The 18,258-nt window shown below is 40.5% G+C and overlaps 1 protein-coding gene across 3 annotated transcripts in view; it reads left to right on the top strand.

Annotated features, from left to right (window-relative positions):
* Nucleotides 1-18,258, top strand: part of Zmynd12 (zinc finger MYND-type containing 12) — a 44,097-nt gene that overhangs the window by 13,871 nt on the left and 11,968 nt on the right. For 2 of the 3 annotated variants that reach the window (XM_010634066.3, XM_010634058.3), the window contains exons 2-6: nt 3,332-3,473; nt 4,833-5,004; nt 13,140-13,309; nt 15,612-15,734; nt 16,911-17,022. In XM_010634066.3, the coding sequence (XP_010632368.1) occupies nt 3,332-3,473; nt 4,833-5,004; nt 13,140-13,309; nt 15,612-15,734; nt 16,911-17,022 (719 nt within the window). The remainder of the gene's footprint in view (nt 1-3,331; nt 3,474-4,832; nt 5,005-13,139; nt 13,310-15,611; nt 15,735-16,910; nt 17,023-18,258) is intronic. The other variant, XM_010634073.3, reaches the window with a different exon arrangement.

Here is an 18,258-nt window from a genome sequence, read left to right as displayed (position 1 = left end):
GTCAAAGCTGTATAAGACTTTGTTGGACTTAGCAACAAATCTGACTTACAAATGTTCTCCCACAACAGAACTCATTCATAAGTCAGGGACTTACTTTGTAGAAAATCCTAAAGAACCCACAAAAGTAAATTATGAACTAATGAAGGAACACAGCAAGGTTGTAGGATACAAAAGCAACATGGAATAATCAATTGTATTTCTATATATATATACTACCAATGAACAATCTGAAAATGGAGTTTTTAAGAAAACTATTCCATTCATAACATAAAAAAGTCTTAGGGATAAATTTAGCCAAAGAAGTATATGACCTACACCCTGAAAACTAAAACATTGTTAAAAGAAATTAAAGACCTAAATGAATAAAATATTCAACTGAAATTCCTCAAATTGATTTCTAGATTCAATGAAATCCTCATCAAAATTCTAACTGCCAATTTTGCAGAAATGAACATACTGACCCTAAAATTCATATGGAACTACAAAGGACCTACAGTAGTCAAGACAGTCTTAAGAAAAAACAAAGAGGGCTTACTTTTCAATTTGAAAACTTGCTACAAAGCTACAATAATGAAGACAATGTGATATTGATAGGATAGACATGTGGTCAGTGGAAGAGAAGAGTTCCGAAACAAGTTCACATGTCTGTGGGGATTTGATTTTCAACAGGGGTGCCATGGCCATGACCATTCAGTGGGGAAAGGACGGTCCCTTCAGCAAATGGTGATGAGACAACTGGATATGCACACGCAAACCAAAAATTTGGATCCCTACCTTACAGTATTATTATGACTTGTATCTAGATGTCCCCTAAAGCCTCGGGTGCTCATAGGTGGGGCTTTTGGGGTGTGGCTGGATCATGGGTGGGTAATGCTAGATTAGGGTGTGTAATACTGGGGTTCATGGTGTGTGAAAAGTAAATGGGTTTATCACAGTTCTGGGTGTGGATAATGGAACCCCCACCCTGGCTGTGAGTGGCACCAAGAAATAGGCCTATAGCCTGGATGAAATATAAAGGGGGAGAGAGAAGACAGGTTTGTTGCTGCTAACGCTTGCTGCTTTGTTGCCTCCTCTCTGCTTTGCCATGGATTGTTTCTCCTCTGCAGTGTCCCCTGTCATGCCACCCTGCTGTGGAGCCACATGACTATGGACTGAAACTGTGAGCTGAAATAAACCCTTACTCCTTTAACTTGTGTGTGTTGAGCTTTTAGCTTTTTTCTCAGCAATGAGAAAGGTAACCAAGAAAACCATATACAAAAACTAATCATACACAAGAAGTCCTAAGAGCTAAAAATATAAAACTCAGAAGGAACACAGTCGCAAATGTGTGATCTTGAATTAGGCAACATTTTCTTAGATATTACATCAAAAGGCACAGGAAGTAAAGAAAAATAGGTTAGTTGAATGCCATCAAAACTTTTACAGAACAGGGAATACTATGAAGAAAATGACAACCCATAGAATGAAAGAAAATATTTGTAAGTCATACATCTGTTAAGGATCTGGTACCTAGGTTATATTAAAAAAACTCCTAAAATTCAACAATAAGAAGTCAAAAGACTTGGCTTTCAAAGGGAGAGGTTCGAATAAACATTTCTCCTAAAAAGATATGAAAGTGGCTAATTAGAACATGAAGAGATGCTGAACATAGTCATTACAGAAATGCAAATCAAAAACACAAGAGACACCCCTTCACATTGACTAAGGTTACTCTGGTCAAAAAGAGAAAAAAGCAAATGCTGTTGAGGACATGAAGAATTTAGACTCTCATACATGTACATTGCCAATGGGAGTAAAAACTGGCCCAAGTATTATGAAAAGGAATTTGGCATAAAAAAGTTAAAGTTATCAGATAACCCAGCAATTCCATTCTTAGCTATATACATGAGATTAAAAACATATGTTCATACAAAAATGTACATAGATGTTTATAGCTGCATTTGCCATAATAACAAAAAAGTGGAAACAATCCAAATGTGTCACATGCACACAGCGGAATATTGCTCAGTCGTAAAAAGTAAGATAATATTTATACCTTAAAAGCATTATTCTAGGTGAAAGAAAACAAGTACTACAAGCTACATATTGTCTGTTTCCATTTGTGTGCAATATCCAGAATAGGCAAACTGAGAGAGACAGAAAATAGATTTCTGAGCATCGATGTTGAAAGAGAAAAACTGGAATGACTCTTAACAAGTACAGAGGGTTTTTTTGTTTTGTTTTGATTTTTGAGGAGGATGATATCCTACAATTAGAGTGATGGTTATACAACCTAATGAACGTGCTAAAAACAATGCATTGTATGCTTTAAAGTGGTAAATTTTATGGCATGTGAATTATGTATGCATGAAAATGTAATAAAAAAAGCGATGATTGGAGGAAAGGTCAGAATTGGGCAATAGACCAGGGAGTCATTCATATAGGCAGTTATTTAAGGGGTGGGAGTGGATGCTGTAGAACAGTGGTGGCAAACCTATGGCATAAATGGCAGGCTGTTTGTATCATTGAAAGCTCTAAAAGGTTCACCATCACAACTGTATAGTCATTACCCAACAGAATTTTCTGCAATGATGTAAATGTTCTTTATGCTGTCTAACTGAATATTTAAAAATACTAAGTGAAGTGTGTGTGTATAATAGCCAGAAGAGCTGTAAACCAAATTGTCAAGGTGCTCCTTTCTAGAGGATTAAAAAGCAGTAACTGGTATATTATATTGGCTTAGGGTGACTCCTTGACCTTGCCGCATCTATGCCTCCTTACCTTTTAAATGGTAACAGATTTTATTCTGTTTTTAAAAGAGCTAGATAGTTACATGCGAGACAAGCTGCTGCACCACTGGAGCTGGGGGGTTATTCCCAGTGCATTCTCTGTGACTGGAATACATGCTTCTGAGAACAGAAGACAGTGTTAGTGGTATTCTTGGTGGCATAGTTACAGGGATACATGTTTGTAAAGCTTCATCAAATGTAAATTAGTTTTCCCTTCCCCAAGAAAAACACCCTCAAATTCATCAACTTTGATATTTATTTTGGAAATAACGTTGGTAAAATGTAGAGTTAAAGTTGTCTTTGCTGTTACTAAACAGAATAGCCACAACATCCAGGTGTGACTCGAACGTGAACATTTGGCTGTAGAAAAGAGCTCCTCCCAATACCTCTCCCCAACCCCAGCACACCACCATCAAATAACCGCATGTAAAGAAAAGATTTCTGATTCTGAAATGGCTTGAGCTCCTATCTGATCTTTGGTGGCCTTATTTTTCTGGTGTGAAGGGCTAGGCCAGTGGGAGGGCCAAAGACAAAGATAATAAAGTTTGTGTCTTTCTTGTCAGTGGTGTGGTGCATCAAAAAGCTGACTGGCACAGTGTCCACGAGAAGATATGTCAGCTCCTGATTCCACTGCGCACTTCCATGCCCTTCTATAATTCAGAGGAAGAACGGCAGCATGGCTTGCAGCAGCTGCAGCAGCGGCAGGTAGGACCTATAGGGACTGTGATGGAATTAGCTCATGGGTGCAGTGAAACTACCCCAGATAAGGGTTGAACGGTGTTGTGATCACTAAACTGTAACCTCAGTGAGGGCAGAAACTTTGCTTTGCGCCTTTGTTTTCAATCTCATTTAGTCAGTTGTTTCCACACATACTGAATACTCATTACTTTAGTTTGCTAGAACTGCTATAACAAGATACCACAGAGTGGATGACCCAAACCATAGAAATTTATTGTCTCGTGGTTCTGGTGGATAGAAGTCCAAGATCAAGGCGCTGGCTGCTGTGGTTTCTTCAGAGGCCTCTCCTTCTGGCTTGCAGATGGCTTCCTCCTTGCTGTGTCCTTGAGTGGTTCTCTGTGAGCACTATCCCTTGTGTCTGTGTGTGTGTCCAATTTCCTCTTCTTATAAAGACACTGGTCAGATTAGGTTAGCACCCACCTTGTGGATTCATTTTAATTTAATCAACTCTTTGCAGGCATTATCTCCAGATATAGCCACATTCCGAAGGATGGGAGTTGTAGTTTCAGCACATTGATTTGGTAGAGAGTACAATTCTACCCATAGTGTCTACCTGTGTCAAGTACTGTGATAAGACTTTGGCCACATACTGGGAAGATATAACTAGTAAATAAATAGAGGAGATTTCACAAAACTGACTCCCATTATTATGCTATCAATAGCATCTTAATTACTATAAGAATTAGCATTTTATGAGTCCTAAACTCTAAATACTGGATTTATCAATTTTGGTGTTATAGTACTTTGTTAGCAGTTGTTAGCTACGAAGGATAATTCCAGAAGGAAAAATGAGATATTTCTCTTAAAATTAGTTCAAATAGAAAATTTTATTTACTTATTTATTTATTTTGGTTTTTTGAGACAGGGTCTCACTATGTAGTTGAGACTGACCTGGAACTCATAGCCCAGGTTGGTCTCGAACTCACAGCAATCCTCCTGCCTCAGCCTCCCGAGTGCTGGGATTACGGTGTGCACCACCACGCCCAGTTTGAATAGAAAATTTTATATCATCCCATAATATCTATAGCTTTGCTAAACATGTTTTATTAGAACTATAATAAATGGATATTTATTCACCTAATAGCTTTATACTGTTCATGCATATCCACCAAAGAGAGAACTAAGACGAAGATGCAATTCCTGGATATCAAAGAAGTCAGAATCCCGAGCTACTTTGTATGTTATCTGATTTGCAGGCTCCCTGTGAGCCTTCCATGGTCTTAATGACTTATCTCTAGATAAGAATGTTGGCCTATCTCCAGGTGTATCTACGCCCAGCTTTGCCTTTTACATTTAGATTGTTTGTCTGCTCTGTTTCTACTACAGAAGCATTTGATTGAATTCTGCTACATGGTTGCCCAGAAATATCTTTTTGAAGGAAAATATGAAGATGCCGTCCCAGCAGCTCTGCACTCCCTTCGCTTCCGCATGGCCATGCATGGCCTGAGTTCAGTAGAGCTTGTGCCTGCTTACCTGCTGTTGGCTGAGGCCAGCCTTGGTGAGTGAAACTGATATAAGATACCCTAGAGCCCTTAAGAAATTCTGTGTTACGAACAGCCAAAGTGTCCACTCTTTGGGGCACCAAGGTACTTTTCATGTAAGACCAAGGTTGTTTTGAAATTTGGCACAAGATGGGGAACACAACTGACAGAAATTTACTCAAGCTGACCTGTGTAAAAGGAGGCAATTTATTAGGTAAGGGAGTTGAAAGTTCACGAGGAACTAGGACTGGAATACTGTAAGAAACCAAGGCTGGTGCTCTCAGTATCTCTCCTGGGCCTTGTTTCTTATCTCTGCTCCTTTCTGAGTGTCTGCTTTGTTTCTTGTCTCTACAGACCACATGGGGTCAGGGTCACATGGTTCAGAGATACAGTAACCCACCATTATAGGTGGGAGGGGCAATGCTGACGGGGGAGCACAGGCTTAATGGAAGCTCATGTGGCTACTTCAAGAGGAGAAATAGAATTCTGAGAAAATTTAACATTCTGAAGATCTACCATAGTTTAGGCACTGAAATAATACTTTATGCACCTTGATGACCATCATTTTAATTTTTTTAAGTGCTGGGGATATAATTCAGTGATAGAGCCCTTGCCTAGCATATATAAGGCCCTAGATTCAATCCCTAGTACTGCAAAACAAAAACAAAACAACAACAAAAGTTTTTAAGTAAGACTGTTAGAAGTACAATATATACCCTCCCTGTACCCTGGAGCTCCTGAGAGTAAGTTACTTACTTGACTCCATCTCTAGAATTCTTCAGTGTATATTTCCTATTAAGAAGTTCTTTTTCATAGCCATAATACAACTTTATCTACTGTTATCTAGAAAGAGGACTCATTCAAGTTTCTCCAGTTTTCATTTTTAAAGCTCACAGGCCAATTATTTTATAAAGTATCTCTCAGTTTGAGTTTGTCTGCTATTTCTTCATCACTGGACTTAGGGTATGAAGTTTTGGCAGGAATATCACAGAAGTTATGTTCTGTTCTTCTCATCCGAGTCTCTAAGTTGACAGGTGTTTTCAGTTTTTTCTGTTACAGATGCTGTTCATTTCACTCTATTTTTACTGACAGTGACTTGCACCTGCAAAATACTAGATGGAAAATTCCAGAAATAAATACTTCTTTATAAATTTTAAATAACTTTTATTACAGTATGTAGTTATAATTGTCCTATTTTATTATTATTGTTGTTATTATACTTAATTTATAAGTTGAACTTTATTATAGGTATGTATTTATGTTGAAACAGTACAGATAAGATTTGACACTGTTGTGCCAGGCATTTAGTTTGGTGGTTCTGCTGCCTTCCTCGCAAGCACAAGGTCCTGATCCCTGGTACCAAAAAAAAGATTTGACACTGTCAGAGGTTTCAGACATTCACTGGAGATCTTAGACTATGCCCTTCACAGATAAAGGGAGTTGCTGTGATAAAATGGTGGTTGTTTTAAATTATTTAATTTTGGGTAGCAGTAGATAACCAGAACACTAGGCCTGTGAAGTTTTAGGCTAGTTTATATCAAATCATTCTGTGGTCATCCCACTCTTCTTAAACCTTTCTAAGCACATGACAGAAGGCAAATTATAATCATTTAGTTTGAAGATCTCAGGTAGCTTTCTTTGAAATTTTAGAATCAGAGAACGCTTCACTCCATGGAGGGAACAAGTATTCCCTTAATCACTTATTATTATCAAGGTGATGCTTCCAAGGCTTCTTCTCTGTCATGTTACTCCTTCCCCTCTTAGTAATTGTAGTTTTGGTTTTAGTTTTACTGGGCAGTACTTTAAACCTGTAGAAATACCCCATTCCTCATCAAATTTCCACTCTTCCCACCTAACTCTTAGTGGTCCTGAGCTCAGGTCTGAAAGGGTATTTATTACCCTCTTGTCTAGAAACCCTCCCTGATCCCCCAGACCAGGTTAGATGTCTTTTTTAAAACTCTCATTCCTAAACTTTCTTCTTTTTGTCTGAGCACATATTCCATTAATATTTATATATTCATTGATGAGACTGTCTAATTAATGTCTCTGTCCTCCACCATCCTATAAATTCAGGGAGAACTGGCTCTGTGCCTGTAGTTTTCATCACAATGTCTTCAGACCAAGTAGAGAAGTCACTCAAAAAATACTCTCAGCGCCTGACCCCTCAGTAACACTATATAAACATTTGTTGAATTTGGGTCTTGTTCATAGTATTGCTTTGAGGGTTAAATGACTTTATGGGTAATAATATAAAAGTGCTTTGAAAGCTTGAACGTTAAGTTGAAGCGAAAGGTTTTACTACAATGCCAAGTCATTGATTTAAAACCTTGCCAACATTTTGCAAAGCCAAAATAAATCACATTCCTTGTGCACATACTTCTTTCCTGTCTTTAGACATTCCTACAGACTGGGGAGGAAAATAACAGATATTCAGTCTCTCCTCTTCCTCCTTCTCTTCTTTTTCTTGTAAACTTTGGAATTTTATTTTTTAAAAAAATTTTTTGGTACCAGGAGTTGAACTCAGGACCTGTGCTTGCAAGGCAGGCACCATGCCACTAAGCTAAATCCCCGGCCCAACTTTGGAATTTTAAATCAAATAGAAATGACATTTTCAGTAACACTTCAAGGAGAAACCATGCTGTTTGTCATCCACTGCTATCATCAGAGAGGAGAAGCCCTGTTCAGATCTCTGCTCTCTCTTTGCTGGTTGAGTGGATCGTAGCCACCAAGCTGTTTCTGACCTCAAGACTAGAAATCTTTCTCCATCACACAGGACTGGCTTCTAGTCATCCCTTGGGTGTGTGCTTGAATATCACCAGGGTAGTCTCCTCTCTGCTATTTCTTGGTCACTGTTCTGTTCCCATCCTCCATAGCACTTCATGTTCATTTGATTGTGAATCTACCACTTGACTTGTGGTCAGAGATCATGTCTCAGTGTGCACTAAAGCATCTAGCGCAGTGATGGAGACTCAATAACGTGGTGGAAGGAGTGAAATTTCTGTGAATTATTCTTCTGATAATTATTTCACAGGGATGTTAGCTCACTTGAATCACAGGTACAAAGGAACTTCCACAGCATGGGGCAGATAGCAGGTTGTCAGTAAATGCTGATTTTTTTTCTTCCCCTGGGCACCTTACAGCTGCAATTTTTGACTCGTTTGTTTCTACTGCATTCTGTGTTCCTTGACCTGAAAAATCTTCCCCCATAATGTCTCTGTGTCTCTCAGACCTGCCACTAACCTAGTGTGAACCCGTTGCCTCATCCTTCAGACAACTGCCTTTGGTCCTTAAGTCTCTCTCTCTCTCTCTCTCTTTCTCTCTCTCATATATATATATATATACAGAGAGAGAGAGAGAGAGAGAGAGAGAGAGATTTTTTTTTTTTTTTGTACTGGGGATTGAATTCAGGACCTTGCACTTGCAAGGCAGGCAGAGAAACCACTGAGCTAAATCCCCAGTCCTAATTTATATATTATTAAAATCACCCTTCAAATATTATTAAAATCACCCTTCAAGAGAGCCTCACTTCCTTCAGCAACTCTGTCCCCACTACATCCACTTGATCCCTATGTCCTTCAGGCAGGCAGTCTTTATAAGAGACCTGCTTCAACTACCCACTCACTGGGCACAATCTTATTTCTGACTAAGGACCAGTGAGCTATCAGCAGCCCATTCTCTTACCTTACTCTGCCCTATCCCTGCAGGACTGATGCTTATTTAGATGTTGGTGCAGCTTGGCTTTAAGACCTTTCCTTCTGTTGCCAATTAGTTGATGGTTCTTTTGCTCGATGCAGATAGAAATTATGATTCAGCAAAGTGAAGCTCTGTTAGTGGCCCTGGGCTTTGGGTGCCAACAGCACTCAGCCCTTGTTATTACAGCTCTGGATCCTGATGACACTAGTTCATGAGAAGCATCATTGGTCAACCCTGCCAGTTGCTGATCTCTGCACTGCTGGCTGCCACCAGCTGATTCCAGTTGGTACTAGACACTGTCAGTTCACTCCACCAGTACAGTTAATATTCTGTCACTGATCTTCACTGACTGCCAGTCTCTGGAGCTCTGCAGGGTTTATAGTGCTTTATTTGGAAGTGACCACTCTGTCCACATAGACAGGAATTCGATTAGGTTTATAAAACCTCCCAAGGCCATACTAAGAAATAAATCATGAGCTGATTTACAGGACCATTCAAGTGAGCCTTTATTTGAACAGGACCTATGCTGCAGCACAGGGGACTCAGCATACCAGAGATGGCACTCCTAGACCAACTCCAGAAGTATGAGGGAATTCTGCAAGCCTCTGATTGTTCCAAATTTGAGCCTGCTAATTGGTCCAAACTGGTCTAAACTCAAGTCTTCTGACCCAAGCCTACTGATTGGTCCACATTCAGTTCTGCTTAGTTTAAATTTAAGCCTGCTGCAGTCAGAACAGATATCCTCCAGAGGAGGTAGGAGGTATCCAGGACAGCCACAGCTGTCATAGTGATGGTTTGGGTAGAGCAGGAAGATACAGGCTATTGGACTGACAGTGAAAAATGGTGGGGCCCAAACTTGGGAATCTTCAGGAGGACTAGCTGTGCTAATCATAGCTTTTGGGAGTTTAGGGGAAGTTGGGGATGTTAATAATAAGCTCAGATTCCTCCTTGATCGCTGCCATGTTAGGGGTGGTTTACCCCCCACTTCTCCAAAGGGGCAGCAGCATCTGGTTAGGGAGGCACACCACAGCTCACAGCTGACTGCACCTCCTGTCAGTATAGCCAGAGAACAGCAGGAAGTAACCCAAGAAGTTACACAGAAGCAAGCTGTCTGTGTCCTTCCTCCGGGAGGGAGGGAAGTGGGGAGGAGGGGCATGATAGCTCTTCACCAAACCGCACCCCCATCTGCATCGGCCCGTCACTAAAAAGAAGGGGAGTCAGGTGCTTCTCATCTGTCTCATGTCTTTGGCGTTTTCTCCTTAAATGAGAACCTGATAGTGAAAAATAAAATTTACAGTATTTCTCAATGTCTTCTACCATTTGGCCAATTAGTCTTAACTAAGAGCCATTTCCTTCTTCAACTTTTGGAGGACAAGCTTCTTACTTTATAGGCAAAGCCTATGTGGAGGGTATGACTTGTCATGTTCATGTGGGGCAAGATCACAGAGCAAGGCCTCTGGCTTCTGATCTAGTATTTTCCCATTTTCATATGTCCTTAACCCTTAGTCAAGCAAGGTTACTTGTCTTCCTCTTCACCTCTCCTCCCCTAATTCAGTGATATAAAATTATAAGTAGATGAAAAGAATGGCTGCATAATATGTTAGTCTACTTCTAGCACCATAACACATACCTGTGATAATTGATTTACAAAGAGAAAAGGTCCCTTTGGCTCACCGTCGTGGGCTTTCAGCCTGTGATCAAGTCGACCCATTACTTTTAGGCCTCTGGTGATGGTGGTGGAGAGGTGGGGAGCTCATCTTTGTAGGAGTGGGTGGCAGAGAAAAACCTTTTACCTCATGGCCAGGACATAAAAGAGCGAGAGGAAGGTGCTGAGATCCCGTTACCTTCTTTGAGGATACAACTCAGTAACTCAAGGCCTCCCATCAGGCCCCACCTCTTCAGGTCCCCACCACTTCCCAACAGCACCAACGTGGAGACTGGGCTTTGGGGGAATATCCCAGACCCAACCTACAGCACGCAAGAACTAGGTCTGTGAGAAAAGACAAAGGAGCAGAAGGCTTATTGATGGAGGGTTTGTGTTCTCATCTCCTGATGCTTTATTTTATTTTATTTTTTTCCTGCTGCTTTATTGATGCCATCTTTGCTATAGCATTCATCACACAAAATGCTTCACTCTTGGAGCATGCCTCTTCTCTGCAGAAAATTTTCTCTTCAATTCTGACAACCTCCCTAGGAGGCAAGTAGATAGGCAGCTATTATCTATCTTTATAGCTAAACAAAGAGTTTTAAGGGTCAAAACTATATTAATAGGGTCAGGGATTTAGCTCAGTGGTTCTGCCACCTACCTCACAAGCTCAAGGTACCGAGTTCAATCCCTAGTATCACACACACACATGCAAATTATATTAATATGAAAAATAAAGGTAATTTTCTTTTCTCTTACCTCACTTAGTACCCGTGTGTTGTCCATTCTAGCCCCTTAATATCTCTCTCGTATCTGCACAGTCTCCATTCACTGACTTGGCTCAGGCTCTTTTCAGTGCTTGCCTGAATTATTTCAAGTCTTCTACCTTTCTTTCTTCTGGTTTGTCCTCCACATTGGCTTCAGAAGACCTCTCTAAATCTAAATCCAATTTGCTTCCCCTTCTAAAACTTCACTCATTTTATCTACAGGCATTGAGTTCATGCCTCAAGGCTTGACTCACTAAGCCCTCCATGCTCTCCCGCTCTTCTACCTCTTCCGTCCCATTTCCTGCCATCCTGTCCTTCACACTCTGTGCTCCATCCTCACAGACCTGTTGTTTCCCACACACAGCTCGCTGTTTTGTATCTGTGACTCTGCACATGTAGTTATCTCTGCCAGGGATCCCCACCCTCCTTTTATCTAACTGGAAAGCTATGTTCTTCTCTACAGCCAAGTGTGGACTCAGCTGACTACGCCTCTCCCCGCTCCATTGTCTCTTTCCTACCCTTTCATAGAATTAAACATTTCTTATTCACTGCCACTTCCAAACCTCATTTTGCTATCCTTGCATTTACACTCCATAACGAATATGTATGTTTTCATATTGCACATGCCTTCCCCCAACCCGTCTGTGAGTTTTTCTGGGGTAATGGCTTTGACTCACCTTTGAATCCTTACCACTCTATGCCAGGCCTGGTACATAAAAGGTATTAAGTTTGCATGTATATGTTCATAAATTGAGATATAATTCACACACCATAAAATTCACCCTGTTGAAGTAATCCAGTGGTTTTAGTATATTCACAAGGTTGTGTGGCCAGTACCACCATCTAATCCCAGAACATTTTATCAGCTCTGAAGGAAAGCATGTAATTGTGGGCAATTAGTTCTGGTTAGTCATTTCCAGCCCTTCTTGGCCTCTAGCCACTATTAATCTACCTTCTGCTTCTGTAAATTTGCCTGTTTTGAACATTTCATATAAACAATCATATATTATATTGCTTTAGTATCTGGCTTCTTTCATTTAGTATAACATTTTTCAAGGTTTTATCCATGTTATAGCATTTATCAGTACGCCATCATTTTTGTAACTGTATAATATTTCACACACGAATATGGATATGACATTTTTTTATCCACTCAGGTGATAGACATTTAAGTTGTTTTTATGTTTGGCTATTATGAATAGGCTGCTATGAACATTCATGTACAAATTTTTGTGTGTCAATAAATATTTGAGTCAATTTCTTCATTGTTGATGGGGGTGCAGACTGGTGCAACTGCTCTGGAAATCAATATGCAGATACCTCAAACAACTAGGATAGAAGTCCCATGTGACCCATCTATTCCCCTGCTGGGTATTGTCCCAAAAGAATTAAAAGAATCATGCCACAATGATGTATGCTCACCTATGTTTATAGTGGCACAGTTTGTAATAGCTAAAACTTGGAAACAGCCCAAATGCCCATCAACTGGAGACTGGATAAAGAAGATGTGGTTGCTTTATAAAATGGAGTGCTACTCAGCCATAAAGAATGAGAAACTAGAAATGTTTATAGCTAAGTGGATGCACATTGAGGACATACTCTTAAATGAAATTAATAGGACATGTGTAAATACCATATAGTTTCGCTGGTGTGACAAACTAAAAGTGTAAAAATGTATAATTGATATTTTGTAATAGGAAGAAAAGGTCTAAAGGTATTGGGCAAATGGGAGGGATGGGGAAAGGTAAAAGGGAAGAGAAAAAATAAGCGAAAAGAAAAAAATGGAAAGAAAGTTGTTGTAAATAGGGAAGGGTGGTAGGGGAAGGGGGGCAGGGGAAGAGGGAAAAAATAAGAACCAAGATATGTCACGTAAGGGTGCAAGATTCCAATGATGAATGTAACTGTACTGTATATCTAAAATGTACCAATAAAATATTAAAAACTATTTTAGTCAATGAATAAATAATTGAATGGGTCAGGACTCCTATTTCATCATGTGATCTTTGGTCAAAATATGAATTATAACTTCTTTACTGCTTTTGGGCAGGTCTAGGCCAGATTGTTCAAGCTGAAGAATACCTCTCGCAAGCCCAGTGGACAGTCCTCAAGTCAACTGACTGTAACAATGCCACCTACTCTTTACTGCATCGGAATCTGGGACTTCTTTACATGGCTAAAGGAAACTATGAGGAAGCCCGTTATCATCTGGCCAATGATGTAAGCAAGCTAAATTATAAAACACCTGGGACTTTAGTTGCTTTGTTTTTTAAATGAACATTTCTATGAAATTTCATGTTTGCAATGGACCATTTGGTCAAGTATCAGTAAGAACACATTTTTTTTTTTCCAGTACTGGGAATTGAACTCAGAACCTTGTGCTTGCAAGGCAGGCACATTGCCACTGAGTTAAATCCCTGGCCCTAAGAACACAATTCTTAAGTCTTGATTTCAAACCTTTCCATTCCCTGACTATGCAACCTTGGCCAGGTTGGCCAAGCCTCAGTTGCTCTGAGGATAATAAGGAGAAACAGCTTCATACTGGTTAAGAGAAGGGCTTTGCCTCTAGTCCCAGCTCTGTTGTTTCACCAGCTACATAGTTTGGGCTAAATTATTTAACCTCTTTCAGAGACAGAAATCATAAAACAAAACTTCTCTGACACATCGGGTCATTGCAGAGATTAATAATAGAACAGTATGGGTACAGTACTTTGGCTACTTTAAAAATAGCAATATCTACTTCAGAGTGTGGTTATTAAATTTAAATGAACTAGATCTATAAGAAAGCACTTATACTCTGAAACTCTATACAAATGTTAGATAAGATGATAGGGAATAATAACTGAGCCGTTCTTTCAAAATTATGAGGCTCCTCTTAGGATTTCGGTCTTGGAAAATATTACCAGAGAGAAATCAGGTTAGGTTGGGTCAGACTGCAATCTTCACATATGTTAGCTGTTTCTTTAGCCTCTTACTGGCTTCTCCATGGACAATATTCCCCCTGCCTGCCTGCCACTGAGCTGACCGTTGCCCATAAATCCATCCTCATGATACTTGCTCCCTCTATCTCCAAACCCCAAATTCATTCTTTTTCCTACTCCCTAACCTGGGAGACTGTACTTCATGGACTCTGTTGCTGTCTGGCTTTGGCTGGAGTTTGGGGAAAGGAAGGAAGAGGAGAGAAGTAGTGGGCGAGGGAGAGAGAGGTTGGAGGATTTCTTCTTTCTGCCTCAGCCCATTCCGGCAGCGACACTCACTTTCCTCAGTGGCCCCAGCTCCTGTCAAGTGGCCTGTTTTGCTCTCGTTGAGGCCTGTCAGCCCTATATTCTCTCATTGCTTTCCAAGGCTAGAGATAGCAATAATCTCATGCTGTTGGTTGTCGCTACTGCTTCATTAGCCCTTGCTTCCATGTCTCAAGTAATTCTTCCATTAAACTAACTTTTGAGGATACCATCTGCTTCCTTCTGGCCCATGGGCAATATAGTTCCTCATCTGTGTTTCTTCTCTATTTTCCATATTGCATCTTCCAACAAGTTGAGCAGAGACACATTCTATCTTGATCTGGGCCACACAGTTAAGAATTATATCAAGTTTAGATTCCCCAGCCTAGCTTTTTTTCTTTTATCACAAGACTTTATTGATATGGCCCCCAAAATTCATTTTAAGTGTACAATTCAATAATTTTTAGCACGTTTATAGAGTCATAAGCACAATCAAGTTTTTGGAACAGTTCTGTCACCCCAAAGAGATTCCTCATATCCATTTGCAGTCATTTCGCATTCCTCCCCTAGCCCCGGGCAACCACTTTCTGTCTCTATAGATTAATCTTTTCTAGACATTTTATATAAACAGAATCACATGTAGAATTGACATCTGACTCCTTTCACCTTGCGTAATTAGTTGCACGTATCAATAGTTCATTCCTTTTACTGCTAAATTGTAGCCCATCTTCTGGGTAGACCCGATTGGTTACCCATTCGTCAGGTGATGGGCATTTCAGTTGTCTCTACTTTTTGGCTCTTATAAATAATATTGCACAAAATTTTGTGTACCCGTATTAGTGTGGATGTACACTCTCATTACTCTTGGACAGGTACTAGAAGAGGAGTTGGTAGATCATATAATAACTGACTATGATTAACGTTTTGAGGAGCAGCCCAACTATTTCCATAGAGGCCATACCATTTTGCTTTCCTATCAGCAAAGTATGAGAGCTTCATTTTCTCCTCTTTCCCACCAACATGTTTTATTTTCTGTCTTTTTTATATTATAATCATTCTCGTGGGTATGAAATGGTATCTTGTTAGGGTTTTATTTTGCACTTCTCTAATGACCATTAGTGTTAAGTGATTTTTTTTTATATGCTTATTATTCATGTACATATTTTTGGGAATAATGTCCATTCAGATCCTTAGCCCATTTTTATATCGGCCTGTTGTAAGTTTTTTTTCTGTGTGTGATGGATTCTGGATACACATGATTTGCAAAGGGAACTCGAGCACTCTCCTTCCTCTTGCAATAGATCTATTTTGCCAGTTGTGCATTTGGAACAGAGGACATCAGGACCTCTGGAGGCTACTTCCACCTGGCTAACATCTTCTGTAGCCTTAAAAAATTGGACCTGGCAGATACGTTGTACACTAAGGTGAGCTGGGGAATGTGGGAGCTGAGCCTTAACATTTAGGCCTGGTATCTCTTTTTTTTGGTACCCAGGATTGAACTCGGGACCTTGTGCTTGTGAGTCAGGCAGCAGAACCACTGAGCTACATCCCCGGCCCTAGGCCTGGTATCTTGTAACTAGTGTCAGACTGTTTATAACAAACCAGTCAGGCATGGTGGTGCATGCCTATCATCTCAGCACTGTGTCAGGCCAAGGCAAGAACATTGCGATGTAAGCCCATCCTGGGCCACTTAGCAGCTTAGTGACTTTACCTCAAAAAATTAAAAAGGATTGGGTTCAATTCCGAGTGCTGGAAAAAAAAGTGGAAGGAGAGAAGAAGCAGAGAGAGAGAGAGAGGGCTCAGAGAAATGAAGGGACTTACCAAGGGTTATGTAGCCTGAAGCATGATATACATACTCTTCTTTTCTCCCTATTTTTCTACTACCAAATAGCTTAATCTTTAGCATCCATAGGATGCTTCTTTGGCTGTGTCACACCCATAGAGGCAAGCTAATGGGGGCTACTGAAGAAGAGAAGAGCTTTTCAAGAGAAATTTATCAATGCAATGTCCTGTCAAGGGATCAAAGAACACAAGAGTGATAATTAGAAAATTCTGTCTTTATATGTAGTAAATTAAAACTGCTCCATATGCCAAAATATACTGTCTTCATTCAGCACTACCTCACTTGGCCAGCAACCATTTCTGTGTGTGATACAGGCTCTCATGCTGTGACTGTTGATTCACATTTTAGGCCCATTTCTTAGAAAGACACTGAAAAGCAGTGGGTCAGATCTAGGTTTAACTCCATGATACACCTCTTGATAACTCTTCCCAAAAGTCAAGTGTGATCATAACTTCTCTAAACCTCAGTTTATTTGCATCTAAAGTGAGAATAGTAACAAACTGGATGTTGTAAGGATGTAAGGGTTTAGTATGGTGTGTGCCCCACAAGTGTTATTAGACTCCATCCTCAGATGAGCCTGCTTTGCATCCTCTGCAGCCCATCCCTTGTCATGCTCACTTTGGAAAGGTCTGTTGGGGGTCCCAAGGCTCCCTCTGTCCCAAGACACAATAAGAGAGGGGGCGCCAGACTTAGGAAAGCTGGGTCCAACGGCTGAGGCCTGGCTTGTTTATCTGATTGCCATCTCCTTTCCCAACAGGTGTCAGAGATCTGGCATAAGTATTTGAATGATCACTATCAAGTCCTCTCACAAGCTCGCATCCAACAACTAGATTTACTAGGGAAACCATTTGTGAATGACACCGGGTTGGGTAAGTGGCAGTTCTCCCAGGAGGTACAGCAGTGACTTTATCCTCCCTAACACCTCGGCCTTGCCGCTAACGGGAAGAGTAGCTGTTCCCGTCACAGGGCCTAGTGCTACCTTCCCTATTTTACTAATGAGGAAAACTGAGATGAGGGTCAGAGCTTTTACCAGTGTTGGGAATAATTCAGATCCCTATCATGACTTGTACTCCTCAGGGGACTGGTAGGGGGCAGATCTGGAGGAAAAAAGACCCAACCAGGGCCCGTGTGGTTTCTTCAGAACATCCATCTTGTGTGATTCCTCCAGGGCACACAAGCTCTTCAAAGAAGGCAGATTGCTGGTTTGTTCTCATGGCTTCTTCTCCTCCTTTACAGAATAATGAGGTTTTTGGTAGCAGAACAAAATTTGGTTTATCCGTTCCCCCAGGCTCAGCAGAGGGCCGAGGGCTAGGTAGTACTAGATGGCACCATGCCTTTGGAGACAAGAAAAAGAGTCAGGGAATCTTGTTTCTGTTCAGAAGAAACATCCCAAGAAGCTGGTGGCCCAGAACATATACACAATAATGAAAGAACATTTCCACAAGAAAAAATGAAATTACAAGATGAGTCTGGGAATTAAGTGAAAACAGTTGGGTGGTATTGAAGAAGTGACTTTGGAGGAAAAATTTTGAGCTAAAGTTTAAAAAATAAATTTATTGAGGTTTTTTTGTCACTATAAAAGTAGTTCACATTACAGCAGAAAGCTTGGAACTCATAGAGGTCTCCAACCTTAACATCATGGTGTCTGCCCTTTTTGCTTTCTTCATTAAGCTTGTTAAAGATGTGATTTTTTAGTACTTAGTCCATAATAATTGCTCAATAAATAGTGATTAATGTATGACTAAACACCACTGGAGAAAATAATAAATAATCTCATGCAGGGTAGCAGAAAGACTATTGCTTAGGTATCTTTGGACTTTGGGAGAGGAATTAACTGTTGCAGCTGCCAGAAGTGCCCCTGACTCCTCCTCTCGGCTGCAGAGTAGAAGTGGCCCTCAAGGAACTAGACCCAAGGAATCCAGCTGTGACAAGTTCCCTGGATTTAGGGGTCCCAGAGATTTAGGATGTAGGATCTGAGGGAAAGAAAGCTTAGCACTTTGAGATTGGTGGAAGAGCATTTTTAAGGTTGCTCTGATAATCACATGCTGGACAAAGTGAGAGAGCGGCCTGCCACACTGCCTGAGTTCCTGCCTGCATGTGGAGGC

The sequence above is a fragment of the Fukomys damarensis genome, unplaced genomic scaffold (assembly GCF_012274545.1).
Source record: "Fukomys damarensis isolate Sample0158 unplaced genomic scaffold, DMR_v1.0_HiC HiC_scaffold_23, whole genome shotgun sequence".
NCBI lineage: Eukaryota > Metazoa > Chordata > Mammalia > Rodentia > Bathyergidae > Fukomys > Fukomys damarensis.
The sequence above is the reverse complement of the archived record's forward strand: the minus strand, read 5'-3'. Positions and strand labels throughout refer to the sequence as shown.